This window comes from Taudactylus pleione, unplaced genomic scaffold, assembly GCF_031769625.1.
Source record: "Taudactylus pleione unplaced genomic scaffold, aTauple2 ptg000012l, whole genome shotgun sequence".
Classification (NCBI taxonomy): domain Eukaryota; kingdom Metazoa; phylum Chordata; class Amphibia; order Anura; family Myobatrachidae; genus Taudactylus; species Taudactylus pleione.
The window spans coordinates 7,480,001-7,500,581 of record NW_028284415.1 but is presented as its reverse complement, the minus strand read 5'-3'; the positions used below and the strand labels follow the sequence as shown (position 1 = coordinate 7,500,581).

The following is a 20,581-nucleotide window of genomic DNA, read 5'->3' as shown; positions in this document are numbered from 1 at the left end:
GCTACTGTATATGCTCATATGCAGGGCCGGATTAAAGGGGGGGCGACAGGGGCGATCGTCCCTGGGCCCCCACACCCAGCCATCGGGGTTAAAGTGAACCGGAGGAGACGGAACCAGTTCCGCTTCCTCTGAACACCTAACCCCCTTCGCCGCAGGGAGGCACCATTAGCCAGGCGCCCGCTGAGACTGTATCCAGAGGGCGCCTGGCTCCCTCCCCGTAGCGGCAGCCAGAACCGGAGGCTAGAGCTCACTCGTGAGCTCCGGCTCCCAGCTCATGCAGTGCACTATGGGAGAGATGTCATGCGTCTCCCATAGTGCAGAGGAGCAGCTGGGCGGACCAGAAGGCAGCGGGAGCGGGGCTTAAGGGAAGTATGACTTTTTTTTTTTCTTTTTAGCGCAAGCGGCTTTTCCACTGAGGGCATTGCTCGGGGGGGGGGCATTACTCGGCATTGCTACAGGGGGCATTACTCAGGAAGGGGCATCATTTCTGGGGGCATTACTATTGGGGACTACTTGAAGGTAGGGCATTACTACTGGGGCACTAGTACAGAGGGAGCATTACTATTAGGGACATTAAGACAGGGGCATACAGAGGGTACTACTACAGGGGGCATTACTACTGGTGCCACTACCACAGGGGGCACAACTACAGGGGTATTACTACTGAGGGCATTTATACAGGGGACACTACTACTGGGGGCACTGCATAAGGGGCAACACTCCTGGGGGCACTACAACAGTGGGCACTGACACTACTGGGGTCCCCCTTGTGCATACTCCCAGTTCGTCACATTTAATAGGGGGCCCCACAGACCTTAATCCGGCCCTGCTCATATGTTGTAGCAACTATTTATTCATCACTTTTTTTGCTTTGCTTTTATGCATTCTCCCTCCCACACTTAAGGACAAATGCTACTGGTCATGGCATAAAATGTGGTTGGAAGAGGACTGTTGCCATTCTTCTGATCACAAATAGACTGCAAAGGAGGCAAGATCTAGGCAATATTGGGGGGGGGGGGGGGGGTGTTTAAGTAACATCCATCTGAATAGATCCAGACATTCCACATTTTGAGTCTTCACTGGGGCCTGTTCACATGGTTAGAAGAGCACCGCACGCACAAGTAAAAAAGGCACAATAAAGGTTCCTATACATTCAATAGTCTCATTATCAGTTATTTGATTTGTTTAGAGAAATACATGCTTCTATATGGGTACAACTATCCATCTGTTGGCATATAGCCAGTATTAAAGTGAGCATATTTGAAGAAAAAAAAAAAAATTCTATATCTTGACTTTTAAGGGTTGGAGAATTTATGATTGCCTACGCTTTAGAATCAAATTTTTCCTCTTAGAAAGAAACTACATTGTACACAGCTATGCTATACAGGTCTCTTGGCAGTTTGGGATCACAGATTAAAGAATGCTGTTGTGAGGTTATAACATTGTGCGTACCCAGTGACAGCATGATATATCAGGCGGACTGCACACACTGCACAAGCTGGTGTACGAACTCCCGATATATCGTTCCCCAAAGCATGGGGTCAACCGCCGGATCTTCTGGTCTGCTGGGCATGCACAGCATATCTGAAGGTACAACGAATAACGCATGTGAGTGCGCAATGAAGCGTACACACTGGACGATTTGTTGTTCCAATTCTCATCAAAACAACAAATTGTCCGATATATTGTCGAATGTGTACCCAGCTTTACAATCGCTTACCACACACATACACTAGATATATTGTGGCCAAAATCTCTAACACTCTTCTCAGTGCATGTGCTGACTGGTTCCAAGGATGTAGTAATGTTAGTTCCTAGCACAGATAGTGATAATGCTACAAGAAGCAGGATAGGTGGGCACCTTCTTTATAAAATTGAACATCAATTAACAGAATTAGAACTGCACAGATGCCATTAACCTTAGGTTATCTAAACCTCTAGCTCAAATGTGTATCTCAGGTTTTTTTCAGGACAGCCTTGATTCATTCAGCTACGTCTTCATTTCCAGTGCAGGTCCCCACTTAGTCACATGTTCATCCTTAATTCCAGTACATCTGAATTGTTACTGTGTGTGTCCTGGTTTCCTCCAACAGTCTTGACTTTATCCCAAGATATCCTGAAACCTTTAGCTATTAAACAGCCTCAGTTGGACACTGCATGGCACATTTTACATCCACAACAATGTTCTATTGCAAAGAATGTTTTCTGCCTTGAATATGTATAATCCGTAGCAGTTCTGGTATGTATACCTAAATAAATTACATTTCTTCCTATGAATTTCATATAGATGAACAATTTATCAACATAAGTTATTAAATTATATTTACCATCCTAAAGATTGATTTAAAAGTAAAGTAACAGTTTAGGCACCTGTAACTTACAGCCAGTTATGCTTGGCTTTGAATGTACACATTGCATTTTTTTCTGACAGTCTCAGAGTGCCAACTTTTGCAACCCCCTGAAAAGTGCAGCATCTTATAATGATCTTATTTTGGTTTTAAAATGGGCAGGTGGGACTTCTAAGAACCTTCCCAGTATAGACTAATTGCTAAGGCTGCAAGGTCTATTTTCTAAATGATCTGAATAGTGATTTTTACTTTAACCGTAATGGACCTTAATATAAAAAAAAATAAAAAATAATAAAACCATTGTTAAAATATTACTACCTATCAAAAAATTCCTTCTAATATGAACCCTCCACACATGCCCCTTTAGGTTCTGCCACCATTTAGGCTGCTACATGAACTGCAGTATTTGTAGCAGGAAGAAAAGAAAGATATAAGCCTGTGGGACACCACACGTCCTTGCTATCCAGTATCGGATATATCAAAGGAAAATAAAAAACCTTCAGCGATATCAGTGTTGTGTCACACAGATGGGGACCAAGCTCATGTCCCTACCTAAACAGCATTTGTTGTTGTGTTTTTTTTATTTAACAGGTCAGCGTTCAACAAAGTAATTGGACATATTTATCCAATATAGTGAGGAGAGTATAAAAAAAAATATTATTTCAAATATACTATTTATCTGAATACATAGGCTTTGATATAAATAACCAGAGACTACTGAATAACGTGTGCCACATAAAAGTAAAGAAGGAATGGTCACTGCAACAAAAGTTATACTCCATCTCTTAATATTTAATGTTAGATTTCTTCAATGCAACATAATTTGTTTTTGTTTTTTGTGTTTTTGGTAGAGATATTTACTATATTTATGATTCTTTAAAAAAAAAAAAAAAAAAGGGTAAAATAAATTCAACCGACACTCTCAAGAACATAAAATAACTTTAGCAGAACAGGATTTCAATTTCATTAACCCCATTCTCTGCCAGAGGGGCCAAAACATAAAAAATATCCAGAACCTGATCCGTCACAGGACCACCTGGCGGAGAATCGGTTAACCTATTGCACTTTGTGAAGAAAATTTTTTTTGTTTTTTTTATTTAAAAATAATAAAAAATATATATATATTTATATAATTCATATTCTTTGCCTTGTCCCGTCTCTGGGAGATCAGCGGGAAATGTTGTATGATGGCGCCAGATCTCTCAATCTCCACTCCTTATTAAAAGGCTGAACCTCTACGATGATTGGTTCAGTGTCTAGTTTTAGTTTGTTTTCAGTGGGCAGATGGAAGAGGTTGCAGCGGAGATACGTTTTCCAGTCTTATCGAGTTCCATTGAGCAGGTCAGAACAGAAACCAGATGCTCTTCTGTCCACCAGATGAGCGTTGTGTGACCAGCCATTTACAGGGATGCGTTTTACATGTGACTTTAGCATACAGACACAATGGAAAGATAGGAAACAAAACACAGATCTTATTGCACGTGGCGCTGGAGCAATGAGAGGAAAATGTCACAACTGATTGTGTGATGGCATCTCTCCACATTTTGTTCGCTCCCAGCTCTCGTTTTTTTATGTTGTTTGCTAGAGTTTTGGATGGCAGCAGGGTCAATCGACGTACATCGGGGAGCTGGGGGTGGCTGGCATTTGATCCAAGATTCTGATGACATATGCAGCAACATCGACAGGTCGCTCTTCGTACATCATAATGAAAGAATGTTTCTGTGTGGAAAGAGCAGAGTATAAGCCATCATATGAATTATATATTTTCTTAAATGTTTATAATGGCTATCTGATCTGAGCAATTTCTTGTTGTTGTTTTTTTGTTGTTTTTTTAAAGAGGCACAAACTATACCCGTATATGTTGCCAGTTATAGAAAAGGTGGCTAATTAGAAGTAGGACTACTGATGCCAGTAACTACTTTTTCAAAATTTACCCAGCAGGGATTATGGTGAGCGCGTTGGATTAGATAGGAGTCTTTTGTAAGAAAGGATTGTGCCAAGCTGCATTTCTATTTGTTATTCTTATTATATTTTATTTATATGGTGCCACCATAGCAGTGTAAAGGTAACACTTACAAAAATACACACAATCAAAACAAATAAAGAGGCTCAAATACATAGTACAAGGGGAAAAACAAACCGTGAAATATTAAGCCAACTAGGTGAGTGAGTGCTACTGCTCATAACAGTGACCCAGTGAATAGAGAGGATCACAGTCCTCTGTGAATGGGGGCGCACTAGAGAAAAGTATAGTGCATCGCTAGAACTAATAGGATGGAGAGTCCTGCTCCCGAGAGATTAATGTCTAAAGGAGTATCCTCAAATCCACCTCTTTGTAGTGTCAAATGATAATGTTAAGCAGTTTAAAGCATTAGACAAAAAACACGTTATAATACATCAAGTGGTTGTTTTAATTAATTAAAAGCAGCAATTGCACTTACAGTGGTGTCAAATTTCATGAAACGGGGGACACTCCACAGCTATCCTCACCACAGACTGAGATGAGGTGGATTAGATATATGCTACTGTTATGTTACAACAGGCATTAACACGCCACTACACTTATGCTGGGTACACACTGGCCAATCAATTTATCGGCCAATACACAGTGCCCCCGTCGGCCAGTGTGTACAGACAATACATCTGAACAACGTCGTTCACAGACATATCGCATTGGTTGTGCTGCACAGCCAATGAACAGATATGTCTGCAGACATATCTGTCCATCGGCAAGCGTGTATGGGCGATCAGCCGATTGCCCGTAAACAGGGGTGCAGAGAGAGAGAGGGGGGTTGAGCCGCGAGCGGGTACTACTTACCCAGGTTCGGCACAGCTCCCCATCCACAGCAGCACAGCACACGCTGCTGTGTGCTGGGCTGCACTGGGAGACTGTACAAGGCTGCTAAAGCAGCAGCCCAAACAGTCTCCTATGCCAAAGGGGGGAGCGATCACGCTGATTGCGCCCCCCATTTGAGGGGTACACAGTGCCCCCTTCCCCAGCGCCGCAATTGGTTTTTATTTTCCCCCGAAGGGGGCGTGGCCAATACTTCAGCAATTAGGCCACGCCCCCTGCCCGCCGAGACCCGCTGCAGCATACAGATGATGGTCGTTCAGTGTGTATGAACGACCATCATCTGCAGATATATCTGTCAGGGGTGTACCCACCCTAACATGAGAGAACAGTCACTGATTAAGCAGTCCCCTTATCACAGATGTATTTACAGTGCAAATAACCCTAGATTAGGGTGATATAATTAACAAGAGACAGAGGTCTTTAACATCAAGTACAGAGACTATCCCTTAATTGCAATATGATACATAATGGGTTTTGGAAACTTTATGTAATAATTTATAACAAGAATTACAGCCAAAAAATGCAAAAAAATAAAAATATGTTTAGGGGAAGTTATATTAAGCCAAAATGCAAAATCAGACTTGGGTGCAGCTTTCATACCTGCAACAGTCCTGCCAAGTGCAGCCCTGTTGTGGTCAGGGAGCAGGCTGTATCTTCTACCATTAGAATATCACAGGAATGGCCACTGACAACACGGTCTGCGTGAAAGCGGCAAAAAGTGGTAGCATAACACACAGCAGAGCGAGAATGCTGGAGGTTCTCAGAAACATCACAACTCTCACAAGCTAAACTTTCAAAGGAAAGTAGAGGGTGAGACGAAAGTGCAGGGGGACCCACCAGGATATCCATTTCCCTGGACAGGATAGCGTTTGGGGACTTGGTTTAACTTGGGAAATTATCTTTTAACATTATGAACTAAACCCAAAACTTTTTGGCTTGAGCCAAAACTCCAGAGCTACTCATCTCTTCATACTAACCAGAAGCTCTCTGTACTTTGGCCTCTTAGACTCGTCCTTTGTAAGGCTGCAGAAAAGGGAAAATAGACAATACAATTGGTATTAAAGAGGCTCAATGTATTAAACATTAAAACAGTGACTTTCGACATCATTAAGGAATTCCAAAGGTGTTATGTAAAATATGCATGGAACGCAAATAAAGAGATCTGTGCAATCACAAAATGGTTGCCTTAAACCCTTTGTAAGCCATTGGTACACAGAGAGCTGGAGTTGGCTACAGACTAAGTTGTAGATGTGATCAGTTATTATTTTGACTGATTATTGTGATTGGAAAGAACATATAATCCCATCTGATAAGGTGTGCCATCCAGCCGTCAGGAAACACAGTATCCCTAAAGATTGGAATCGTTCAGCCTGACCACCAAACAAACAGAGGGGTGACAGTCTGGTCTACTACTGGACAAAACATTGCTTGTAATATCTAGCAGGCAACTGGCCAGATGGTGCACTGTGTGTTGCCGAAATAGAACCCCAATACACAATAAAGAACCTATTGAAATTGAAGTGATCATTATTGGGTAATTAGGTCAGGCCCTTATTGACCCATGAGTGCGTTCATCACCCAGCAGGATTAGCCAGCCACATATTTTGCTGTGCTCAAACTAGGCATTAATCCCATGACCTGGCACTTGGGCTGTGAGTCAGGGCCGGCCTCTACGTAGTCAGTTTGCTTTGTATATGCCCAACCTGGCCACAAACCCAGGCAGTAGTGAATTGTTCATTGAATCAAAGCACATCACCATATTTACTACTAACATCTATAAAAGTCCCTAAACTAGTAGTAAAAGTACACATAAATAAACTTGTGTACTTTTACTGTGTGAAAATAATAACCACTGAACTAGAACATTAAAAAAATATATATGTTGTAATGCTATTACAATACTAGGATAACAAAAAGGACATAATACAAAAACGTATATATTGAATAAGCACTATTACATTTTCTGCAAACCAACTTCTGACAATCAAAGTGTCAGTAACTGCAATTCACTGCAGATGGCAGCAAAGTGTCTTTTAGGAGTTATCCATTTTAATAAAAATAGACTATAGGCTGTAGCACAATGATGGTCCAGTAGGTGGCAGTGAGTACACAGAATGGTGCAGTATAGCTGTGTTTCATTATTTAAGTTTGGTTAGGATTAGGTTCATCTATGAAATTTTGTACAGTCACAATTTAAAAAATTTATTTGGAAGTAATAGTGATAGATAACTTGCACTGTGACATCTAACAAGATCAAAACACCCTGCAAAAAGACAAAAACGCCAGCTAATGGCATGGTCCAACCCCAATCAAAGTTAAAACCATACATACAATCTCTAAAATACTGCATTATCTCAGCAATAGAAATGTTGAAGTTTTATGGAGTACAATCTAAAGCCAGTAGAAAAAATTGCGTGGAAATGTAATGATTGTAATTTCCAAATCCACATATCAAACGAATATTAAATATTCCAGCCAAACACAATTACTAATAGTCAATGATTAGATAAGAATTTATATGAGGCAACAGATTTACAAATAACATTGAAATCAACTTGAAAATCCATTATCCACAAAAAAGTCACACTAGACATATGACAACAGTTTCAGAACAAAACAGAAATTTATTCTATAGATAGTAAAATATCATTAAAAAGAGAAAATCACATTAAAATGCCTAAAACAAATATATACAGGTTGAGTCTCCCATATCCAAATATTCCGAAATACGGAATATTTTTAGCATGACTGAGAAAGTGAAACCTTTGCTTTCTGATGGTTCAATGTACACAAACTTTGTTTAAAGCACAAAATTATTAAAACACAGTATAAAATAACCTGTAGGCTGTGTGTATAAGGTGTAAATGAAACAAATGAATTTCATGCATGTACACAAACTTTTTTTGATGCACAAAATTATAAAAAAAATATTGTATAAAATGACCTGTAGGCTGTGTGTATAAGGTGTATATAACACAAATGCATTCTGTGTTTAGATTTGGGTCCCATTCCCAAGATTTTTCATTATGGTATGCAAATATTCCAAAATACGAGATATTCCAATATCCAAAATACCCATGGTCCCAAGCATTTTGGATATCGGAGACTAAACCTGTAGTATAATAATTCTACAATGATTTCTAATGGATGGTCATTCTTAATGCAGCAGAAAACAAGACCATAATTAATATGCATACAATCAATAACCAATCAAATCGCTCACTCACTCTGTATTGTCCTACCAGGACCTATGCCATGAATAAAGAATATTAAAAGTAACACAAATGAGAGAGTATCCCCAGTGGTGTAATAAAGGGACACCATGATTCCTTTCAGTGGTAAGTCATCCACAAATGGCAGTAGGAGATAACCAAGCAGCTTTAACCAGCTATGGTGCTGGATGTCTTGTTTTAGACAACACTTCTGCTTCCATAGAAACTGTAGAGAAAACATACGTACTACAATACTACGATTTTGATCATTTTAGACCTATTCAGGACTAGTGTGTGCACAAGCAATCTAGGGTGCACTGAGGCCACGGGAGTAGGGGTGCATACACACCTGTACGATATTGGCCCGAGTTGGCCGATTTAGCCAAATCGGAACAACAAATTGGGTAGTGTGTATACCCAATTTTGCACGTTACAGCAGTCGCATGCGATATCGTGCGATTGGCTGTGTTGCACAGTCAATCACACGATATTGCATGTGACCCTGTACAAGTTAATGATGAACAGAACAGTGATTGTTCTGCCTTTCATTACATCTTTTAAGTGTTTACCGACAATCATGCGATGTCCAGGGTGAAGACAAATTGCCCTGAAAATCGGCACGATTGCCGGTCGTTTAGGTGTGTACCTACCCTTAGTCCCACCAAGGCCCCAACTGTGTGGAGTAACGCTGCGGAATACTTGTGCGCTATCTAAATAAGTAATGAATCACTTGGAATTCTCTGTCACCCTACTGCTTAAATGAGTTGGGTATGAAATGCCGACGGCCGGGACTAAATACCGACACCGCAAACCCGAACGCTGAAGATCCCGACTGGGGCTGGTAAGTACCGCAACTCTCCCTTAGTGGTGACTAACCCCAACCGCCCCCGGGGGTGCCTAAACCTAACTCCCCCTCCCCGCACCCTAAACCTATCCCTCCCGGGATTTCAATGCCTGTCTTTAGTCCTGCGTCAGGATTTAATCAGACGGCTTCCCGGCCGTCGTCATTTTGACCGCATCTCGCTTAAACATCAGTTAATTACCATTAAAAAGAATTAGTGTACAGTTTAATCATACCGTAGGCACCCCTCTATTTTTTGCTCTTATGATGATACACTTAGACCGACAACTCATATGTGAAGTCACAACTAGAGACATTGACCACTCAAAAGTTTGTTACCATTTCAACTCTCTTCTCTAGTAGTGGATATTTATCCGCATTCCCAGCTTGTTGTCCCTCTGAAGAACTATAGTAGTGCGACTCATCTGCAGATAAGAGTATGCTATGAAGCGAACCCAAGCAGAGACCATGCATATTCTGATCTAACTTTTATTGAACTGTGTCTGATAACCATTTATTTGATCCACTATCAGGATTTACATTTGTAGCAATGTGCTGGATATATTGAAATCTCTTTTATATATTAGATACGTTACAATATTTAATTGTTTTAATAAGTGTATATTTGTGATTCAGGGAAGCCTTTTTATTGGGATTAATTAAGCACATTTAATATACTTAGTACCAGCAGTAGCGCAGTCTTCTCTCATGTGCCATGAAGAGTTTTTTTGTCTCTTCACTTAGGTCAGGCATCAGTTGAGTGAAAGTTGCTCCGTTTTAATACAGATTAAAGAAGGTTCAACTAAAAATAAATACATAAAGTGTATCCATTTGGCTGCCAAAGCTCACGTTATAAAGCGATCCTATTTCCTGCAGCACCGAGATATAGTGAATGGCTTCACACCAACACTGATCATGGGACTCATCTCAGTTACTTACCACAGGTTAACAAAGTTGATGAAGCTGGGGGAGAACTCTCGTTCTTCAGAGTTGCTCAATTGGGGAGGGTCTCCTTTCACTACTTGTGTCAGCTGGTCAAACACGCTGTTCCACTTTGGATACGGGAACCTCCCAGTAGCCAGCTCATACTGCAAAACAGAAGAGGGAGGTGACAAACATACAACATACATGAGCCAAGCATAATTGGTGAACAAGTTGATCATGCAGAGATGATGAAAGAAAAAAGTTTCTAGGGAACTATCTGATTTGTAAATGTAATCAGTGTATGCTTTGAAGATATCTAAATTAAATTCTAGGGGTTAACTTTTTTATTTTATTATTTAGAATGGCGATGACCCTGCTTTACAACTTTAACATTTACAGTTGACATGCTATTCTGCAGTAACACATTGCTACATAAATAACAATTCTATCCAAATTATTTCTCACCAATGTGATTCCAAGGCTCCACACGTCTGACCGCACATCATATCCTTGTCTGGATGCACTGGGGTCTATTCTTTCCGGCTAAGGGGGGGAAGAGAAGAAAAATACAAGCATAAGAAATTAGTGATATAAATAAACCACTGATTGGTGTTTTCTGTTGAATGATAGCACTACAGTAAGTGAACCAGAGTACAATGCATACAGATAGCAGAATAGTTAATGTAGTAGTATGGATGAGAAGAACGAATATAAATTTTTTTTATCTACAGCAATATATTGTAAGAGGAGACTAGAAAATCCTGCAGGGGCTGATGCTTCATGTGTTGTCAGACTGTTTGGGAATAAAATTGAGGGATACTCTGAAGGAAAGGAATCACTAAAAATAATAAATATATTAATGAACAAAAGTGAGTGTGGCTTAGCAAGCAAAACAGGCACAGATACACATGCAAAATATAGTTCTAAATCTCTAACCATTTAACTGACTATTTTTTCCAGCAAAAGCAGTCAGAAATTGCTATTCAGCTGCCGGGACTTCATACCCATTCCCTGTGTGACTGCACGGTGCTCATTCTGTATCATCACAGTCCAATCACAGACTAGCCTGCAATATAGACTGACTGCACTATGCTCACTCTGTATTGTCACAGTACAATCAAGGGTTAACCTGCTATATGGACTGTATTGTGACAATACAGAATCAGCACAGTTCAATCAGTGTCTATAAAGCAGGTTAACCCTTGATTGTATTGTGACAATACAGAATGAGCACAGTGCAGTCACAGTCTATATAGCAGGTTAGGCCTAGCCTGCTATATACACTGCGTGACTGCACTATGCTTACTCTGGGCCCGATTCTGGGTCGAACACACACGGTCAATATTGAACACAGTGTAGAGATTTTTTTTCTTCTTCTGCACATGCGTCCATGTCACACTGTGCATGCATCCAGACAGGGCTGCTATCAGCAATTGTGGGGCCCAGGACTGTCAAATTAGGCAGGCCCCCCCTACCATAGAGTATAGAAACCGTGAGCTGGAGGAGGGCGCAGGCTGCAACTGACATCAGGTACCACCCTCAGGCGATCCCACGTTGTGTGGCCGCACACCCCTCCTTATGGCCCTGTATATAGATATGCAACTGCACATGCATATGCTGTGTGCCATGTTTGCTGCTGCTAGTTGCCATATATAGGCCTCCTTACAGATATATAAAAAAACACACAGATACATAATATAAATATATATATTTTATGTAAGATTTTATTTTTATTTTGACTAAGTGTATAGAACCTATGTGAGTAAGTACAGTCTGTCTCCCCAGCCCTGAACTCTGACGTTTCCAGCTCCCTTCTGCCTCACTGCAGCCCCTGCACACAGTATTGGTCCAGCCAGTCCCCTTCTTCCTCAATCAGGCAGCATATGTATTTACTTACCTTTTGTTCCAGGTTAGGGCCAGGCTTCTGCTCTATGGTTAGGGTTGTCTAGAAGGGTGCTGCGGCTCCGCTCGCCTTTAGAGGTGCAGTGACGTCAAGAAGTCACGCACGCCGGATAATAAGCTTTATTGTTCATGCGAACAGGCACTTCTTACATGCCTGGCAAGGCAGTAGCGGTGGGGGGCCCCATTCATTTGCGGTGGATGGGCATCAGACAGGAGGCCCCTTTGTCTTTCTCTGGCAATAGCAGCGGTTGGATGGTAGTAGCGGGCCGGGCCCCCCTTCTTTAGCGGAGTGACCGGGCCAGTAGTCCTGACGGTCCCCCCTAATGGCAGCCTTGCATCCAGATAGCGTGCGCAGAGTCAAAGTTGTGACTGAGGCGCGTGGAGTTGCATGGTCTCAGAAATGTCTTTATAAATATATTAGGCATTCCTGGGCGGTAACAGGAAGGTGGCTTAGCGCACGCAAGGAGATGGTCTGCCTTATGGGTGTGTCACTGAAAGTGGTTATGTATAATAAATACCTATAGGTCTGATTCTGAAATCCGGACACACTGACAATTTATTTTTTCTCCACATGCATCTAGGTTGCACGGAGCATGCGTCCAGAGTCCAAGCTCGCAGAGATGGCCCACCTTATGGGCGTGTTGCATGCATGTAGCTGTAGTGCTTGTAAAGTCAGACGTACAATCATTCACATAGGAAACTAAACTCAGACAGAAAACAGTACCTGCTATAGAGCTAGTGCAAGTGTCGAAGGTGAGGCTGATGGTGCAATATGAAGATGCACCAATTGGTATGTGAGCATATACAGATGCGGGGAGTGGGCATCTCAGGCTGCTCATTCTGACGCACAGATATACACCAGGGAAGGGCTTTGTAGCGGCATTTGCATAAAGTCGCAGACTGACGACCACCAAAAGAAGCAGGCACAGAAGCAGCTGCGTTTGACTCAGAATCAGACCCTCTGTCTTATATATATATACACAGAGGGTAATGAAAGAGTCAATAAAATTAGCAAAATAATGTGATAGAACCATTATTAGAAGGAGTTAGTGACACATTCTGGGTCTCACTTTTACCAAGTAAAACTTGGCTGGCGCCCAGCATGAAGCCGCAGGATTCCTGCATACAGACTAGAGAGAGGAAAAGTGCCTCATGTATTTATTTTGGAGAGGAAGGAAAACACTACAAAGTATGTATGACAGGACTGTACTGCTATGCAAGCCTGGGCTTCACAAGCAAACCACAAACTGGGTCATACTATAGTGACTTAATAGCTGCAGTACAATATACATGCCAAATTTGGATGCACAGGAAAAGTTAGTGTTGTGTTTGTTAAGTTAACTGTACACAGATTTGCAGCAAGCCCCTGTGGGCAATTAGTTTAAGCATCAAAATGAATCAGGGTAATAAGGTAGAATGTTAAATGGATGGAAAGTTAGTTTAGAGTTTATTATAAGTGCGCATCGATGATCACGGCAACAAGTGTGAATGGATGGTGGTGATTAGTTTGGGTATTACAGTAAGTGTACACCCCCCCCCCCTGCCCCCTGCGGCTGTCCACGCCTGGCTTACCTTCGATCGGGAAGCCGGACGTCGGGCTCCCGGCGTAGGTAAAAAGTGACAGGCGTCGGGATTTCGACGCCTGTCATGAGACAGTCGGGATGCCGACTAGCATAAATAGCTTGGGCATTATGGCAAGTGTGTATAGATGTGGGTAAGTAGTTTGGGTGTTTAGATAAATGCATATAGATAAAGTATTTGTGATAAGTAAATGTAGTAGTGCTCACTCTAGGTGCATGGTGCTAATCAGTGAGGAGGGCATATTTAAATTTTGAAGAGCAAAATTTCAGACGCAATGTATCGATACAGCTACTGTGGCTATACCGATAAATCATGTCTAACATTTTGTTCTTCAAAATTTAAATATGCCCTCCAACTGATCTGTTCTTCTTATACTAATCAGTTACACAGACTTATATTGTTCATAATTCTGTAAATCGGGACTGACATGTAAAATAGAGCATTAGGGTTTTTCCTTATACCAGTAAAATAATGTGACTCAGAGGTCAATCTGCTGGCATCTGTGAGTTACAATCGGCTTATATGGCTGCTATGCAGATTTAGCAGGAGAAAGCTGCAAAGGCCATTAAGCAGCCTTGGTGCGCTAGATCAATACTTGTAAGGCAGTACTGATGTGTAGGAATACCAGAGTCCTGGAACGTGTCTGCGCTCCATGCCGGTGACATCAGCCCCTTGCAGATTAATGCGAGAAATGCTGAGGCTCTGACTAAGCTATATCAAAAGGGATGCCGATGTCATCACCCAAATTCTTCAGTGGTTTCGGCTGAGAAAATACCTCCGCTTACTTATTCGGAAGCAGTAGAGGGGGGTCTGGAAAACTCAATGTGGGACTACGAGAGTCTAAAAATAGGACATTACATCACTTGGTTCTTTGCCCATGCTAAACAGCTTTCATTACTAAGCTTAGCTCATGTCTACACTTAAGTAACCCCATGAGTGTCTACGAGCTGTGGTAAACAGAGCTCTCACGATAAGCATTCTGCTTGCAGCTTAAATATAAATATAACCTGCATATACATATTCCTGCATAACCTCTTCTTTTGGTTCTAATTGAAATGGTTCTGCAGAATAATGCCATAAACACTTAAGAGCAAACAAGGCAACACAAAACTGTGCATCACTTGACAAAACATATGTAAAAAAATCAAAGTTAAAACAAAACAAGTACAATACAAAGCTGATGGAGAAAGTACAGATATGAGAGAGGGCCAAAACTCATGAGACCTTACAATCTAGATAGGGAGTAATGGTAATTGGCTTCCTCAAACAATCCCTGCGTTAACAAAACATGTGAAGGTCTATGGGTTATTGGATTAAATAGCTGTATAAGAATCCCACGGATACAGATTCAATGTTTGACAATTACTGGCAGATGGTAGATCCTCCATATTGATGGCTTTCATGTGACAAAGTTCTTGCTTAAAACTATTGTAACATTTTTTTATACTTTTAAAAGGAAGTATTTTTTGCTTACATTTCCAGAAGAAACAGCTAACCCTGAAGCAAAACTATGATTACTTAAGTTTAATGAATTCAGATAGGAAGTGTAGAGCATAGCGTGAGGTTGTCCATTAGGACATAGTGTTTCTACTAATGGAGATAAAACTCTAACAATTTTAATTAGTTCACATTGATTACAAATTCTAATAAGGGAAAAGAAATAAGAAAATACTGTGATCTCAGTGTGACATTGCTATACAAGGCAGCAAAATATTACACTGAGAAGGGCCACATTAGGAAGCATATGTTATCTAATAAGTACACCCAATTTATTGTGCAATGAAGCACTGTGTCCCAGAGTTCAGGATTGTATGGTCCCCAAATGCTCATGTACATTTCTGATGGTGGTACAGTTTACTCCCAAACCTTTTAGGTACTCTTAAAAAGGGTCCGTAAACCTAAACAAACACCACCAGTTCCCTTATATAAAATGAGATACTAGTAACCTATAAGTACATTGTATGGTCATTTACATTTGTGAAGGTATGAGAATGTATATTTGCTGTGCAGCTGAATAAAAATGATTGTTCTGTGTTACTTTCCTTTCATGATTATCACCAACAGAAATTCTGGTATATTTTGGGGACCTTACTACTTTAATTTGGTATATTTTGGACTTTGTGCTCCAGACGACAGTAAAGTACGAGACACCCAAAAGGCAAAGTATTCTGGGTAATCTCATGCCTGTTTTTCCTTATAATACTAAAATGTGATTTTATTAAAAAGGAGTCAGACATACACAGAACATATTCTTGTAGGAGGCCAGGATAGCATTAATTTTGAGATACAAGTCTTCAGATATCAATTACAGATATGTAAAAAGGATAAAAGGCAGTTTTGCAGCCATTTTGGTATGGATCACTCACATTTCATGCCAGTGTTGTCACCCATTTCTAAATTGATGAGTTAAGTATTGGAAATTGGTTGTACAAAAAATCATTTACTACCAATTTCCACCACAGGGTAAGCCAAACAAAAATTGTCCAATCATCACTTAAAGCTTTGGCTCATATTTGGCGGACAAGGCAACATATTGTTTTACAATATTAGACTTTATGACTGTTCAAAAGGTATAGAGTCATTAAATAATTTTTGGTAGCAGTACTGTTATATACAATACAAAGAACGTATATATATCACTCAAGGGTTAACATCTCCGAGCTGAACTCAGCCAGCAAGTGCCAGACGTCAGCTCCTATTTTTACTTGGATAGGAAGTCCTGGCTTCGCATCCACCACATTCCACCAGACTGAGCTCACACTGGGAATGACCCAACAAGTTCTGAGTGACGTGGATACGTGCCGGGGCCCCGACGCCTGCACTTAACTGCCAAACTTGGCTTGGAAACTGAGAGATATCAGATGCTCGTGCACACTGGGGGAAATAGGCAACATGACCTCACATGGAACGCAAAAATAAGTACCCTGCATAGAACCTTAAAGGGTCATTCAAAGGTTACATCTTCATATTACTATTACATTTGTCCAGAGACCGTGAAACATTTCTAGTAATGGGCATTCTGCAGGCTGTTCCCATCCAATAAAGAGATTGTGGAAACATAGCTGCATGCTGTAACACAATTTGCTAACAGTAAGGATGTCTATTTTACATACATAAAAGTCCACTTTATGGCTTTACAGCTGAAATATAAAAGTTTCCAAGAAATTGCAGTAGAGTTTACCCCCCTTGTTCACTAAAAAGCAGGTAATGTTGTGTACAGTCTATGACAAGGCCATTGAGTGAATAGTGAACCTAATAAATACGTCCTGGTTGGGAAGCAGTAGATTTACGCATGCAGATCTAAAATAAGTCAAACCGAAAACATTAAAAGACTACAGCCAACTTTTAAACATTTTTATTTTCAAATCAATCCATCACTCCCTGACATAAATCACATGCACACCTTCCCCGAGACCCCCCCGGATTCAAAGTCACAGGCAATATGTCCTCATCTTAGGCTACATTGCATGCTTGGACATAAATAAGGATCTCCACTTGCATTAAGAATTGGCTGTATCTATGCAGCGCCGACCACACTGCCTCTCGTAAAATTAGTCATCATCACTGATCAGCGTACATTTACACCAGCCCACTTTTTGGTGCAAAAGGTCCATTTGAAAGCAGATAGATATCTGCCTAGACACAACTCTGAAGAGCCCGACACACTTGTCTTACATGTGAACACCAAATTACACCCACTCAGCCGCAAGGGGAGAACCTCTGAATCGACATGTGCAGTTGATAAAAATTCATTGGATCCATCTGCAACCAAGACTAAAGCTGGCCATGCACGCTACAATTATCGGGGCAATCCGCCTGATATCCGCGGATCGCCCTGATAATTGTAGCGTGTGGGGCGGCGACTGAGGGTTAAATATTGCTCGGTCAGGGCATGCCGGATTGTCCAGCATGCCCGTCTGATGCGATATTTACCGGTAAACTGTCGGCCGCATCAGGCAGTGTATGCCCAGCCGTGGCCGACAGTCAGACATTTCCTGTGTTCCTTCCCATGGAAGGAACAGGGAAAGGTCTCCTCCCCCGGGGGCAGAGCGCGGATGTCGGCTAATACACTGAGAGAAATCTCACAGTGTATGCCGCGGACATCTGCTGCTGGCAGGCTCTGGCCGCGTATGCCCAGCTCAAGGCTGGATACATACGCAAAGATTTTCTGTCCAACCATTCAACTAGTAGATTGGTTGGAATGAAAATCTGGTAAATTATGGGAGTAACTGATGATCAACCATTTGCTCCTAAATGCCAGAAAACAGATGACAATGGTCGTCAGACAAGTTTGATCTAAACAATTTGTTCAAACAGTTTTTGTCCATTTTCCGGCGTTTGGGAGCAAATTGCTGATTGTCAGTTAGTCCCATACGTTACCAGATTTTCATTCCAACCAATCAACTAGTTGGACAGAAAATTTTGACGTGTGTACCCAGCTGCAACTTTGAATCAGGACCTCTATGGCAGAGATCAGTGTTTATGGCTAGTGTAAGCAGTGCAGTGATGCAGCAAATGATGGTGCTGACACAGCATTCCCTGGGTGGCCTATCAGACAAATGGCTCCCTTATGGAGATCCAACAGTGTAGAGGAAGGGATTAACATGGTAGGAACACCCTACAATTAAAATCAGGACTGTAAGTGGTGGGGTATTACTAAAAAATAAAAATAAAAACCCTAACACTTGTTTTTTTATTTTGAGATTAGTTATAAGACTTTTAACAATGTGTGTATACGTGTAGTTCCATTCAGTTACCTTTGATTGGTTACAGGACAAAGTCATTAAAGAAAATAACACTTCCTCTCTGTGTGTAATCCCTCCATATTTAGATTAAATCATGTATGAACTATTCTTGTTATAGGGCTTTACCTAGTTAGTATGATGGCACCAGTGAGTCTGCTAGCAGAACTCGCCATTTAGCAGAGACGCCATTTGTGTATCTTCCCCATAATCCCTTTACCTCCCCCAGGGTTTTTCTGCTACTTGTACTAAAGTGTGATAATCCTCTCACTACAAATATCTTAGTGGTGTGCCCTAGTGGCAGGGGATAGGAAAGACATCACTGGGGGCACAAAGTGATAAAACCAGGTCTAGTACATATAATCCATTCTGAAAGGCACATTTAAGGAAATGTTTGAGGTTACAGCTCTTTGAACGCCTCAGTCTACAATTACCAGGCATAAGCATCATTGACAGAAAATGGCTGAAATGACTAGACTTACCGCCATGTACGGCCGGCAGCCCGCATCTCTGGTCTTGGCAATGGAGTCCACAAGCTGTCCGCTGATCCCAAAGTCGCACAGTTTAATATTTCCATTTCTGTCCAGAAGAATATTTGAAGGTTTGATGTCTGTAATGCAGTAAGAAAGACGATCATTTTTCTATTCTATCTATGGGGGAAGGGGTCACTTACATTGGACCTGTGTAGAGGCAAGTCATTTATCCTGTTATGACTCTGCAAGAGTATGACGTACTTTACCCTCTGCACATGACTTTATCCATCACAAATATTTCCACTCTGCAAATGAAGCCATCTGGCAATGCAGGCATGCCAAGCTACTCTGTACACATCTATCAACTCAGTCCCAAACTTGATGTGTTCCCCCATCTACATAGCCTATTTACATCTCCTATGCTAAACATGGCACATGATTATTGCAGGATCTCTTTACCTACAACAATGCAATGTAATCTACACACTAAAATGCCAATGTGAGTAGGGGTACACAGAAGCCTGTCTCAGAGATAGACAATGCTACCTATCTAAAGGCCCACCCCATGCACGATCTGACAGTATATCGTGCCGTATATGAACACGATATCGTACCTGATATCGTGCTGCGCGCATGCCCAGGTCTTCCTGCATGTTCAACTGATCTGGGATGCGATGTATGATCCCATTCAGATGGACGAGGGAGCCGGCACATCGTGCGGTCTGCGGGGACTGCACGATTGCCGGCGGTGACAGCACGATCCGCCTGCCGACGGATCAGCAGTGGCCCTACACGGTGCATCGCACCTTAACAATGGAAATTTGGAAAAGGGAATTGTTTCCTGCAATGTAAATTACAATATTCATTTACCAAGTAGTTTTTGCAGTAAGTTATATAGTATGTCTATTTTCCATGCACCTTTTTAAAAGGCATTAAATTATACTGCATTATATTAGTTAGAAGCTGATAACACAAGTGTATTGATTGATCTAATGTCTACATCTGTAGCTACCACTATTTGTAATTACCACGGTTACTTGGGGGAAGAAGCAGAGCCCCTCTAAATATTGCACTTTGGCTATTTTGGAATAGAACGACTCCTATGGGAACACCTATTTTTTCATGTGACCAGGTTGCAGATTCTTGGTTTTCTTATATACAAGATAAATATGGCATACAATTTCATGCTAATAAAACAATGTAAATACATCTACAAAAGGTCAAAATAGAATATATGAATTAAGGGCAGTCACAAGATCTTATTTCATAAACTTAATATCTCACCTCTGTGAATTATTTTCAAGTTTTCTTTTAAGTGGTTCAACGCTTTCACAGTCTGGCAGAAAAAGAGAGGTGTTACACCAGACACACAAATACAACACAAAATAAAACACTACATATTTAGTTGGAGTTCTATAAAGTTAAACATACATTCATATATTACTATACTGTGCTCTGCACCTGGTGGGTGCTCCAAGGTCTGCTGTGATCAGGGCACGCTGTCCTTCTTGAGCAGCAGATCGGAGCATCACACACACACACACACACACACACACACTTCTGGCAAGGTGCAATGTTTATATTAAGGCAGATAGTATTCTGTGAGGTTGGTGACTCATTGGATCAAACAGATCACCAGAACACAAGTAATATTTTTTATTTATGTTAAACATATGGAATTCTACCCAGCTTTGAGTGGAGTTT

At 41.2% G+C, this 20,581-nt stretch overlaps 1 protein-coding gene across 5 annotated transcripts in view; it reads right to left on the bottom strand.

The window, feature by feature from the left end:
- Nucleotides 1–2,943: 2,943 nt before the first annotated feature.
- The window catches only part of MAP2K4 (mitogen-activated protein kinase kinase 4), a 54,267-nt gene continuing 36,629 nt past the window's right edge, over nt 2,944–20,581 (bottom strand). For 2 of the 5 annotated variants that reach the window (XM_088468606.1, XM_088468608.1), the window contains 6 exons: nt 20,162–20,213; nt 18,887–19,014; nt 10,645–10,722; nt 10,195–10,343; nt 6,180–6,225; nt 2,944–4,067 (listed from right to left, as the gene is read on the bottom strand). In XM_088468606.1, coding sequence (XP_088324732.1) covers nt 3,954–4,067; nt 6,180–6,225; nt 10,195–10,343; nt 10,645–10,722; nt 18,887–19,014; nt 20,162–20,213 — 567 coding nt within the window. In that variant the 3' untranslated portion in view covers nt 2,944–3,953. The remainder of the gene's footprint in view (nt 4,068–6,179; nt 6,226–10,194; nt 10,344–10,644; nt 10,723–18,886; nt 19,015–20,161; nt 20,214–20,581) is intronic. The other 3 variants (XM_088468607.1, XM_088468609.1, XM_088468610.1) reach the window with 2 other exon arrangements.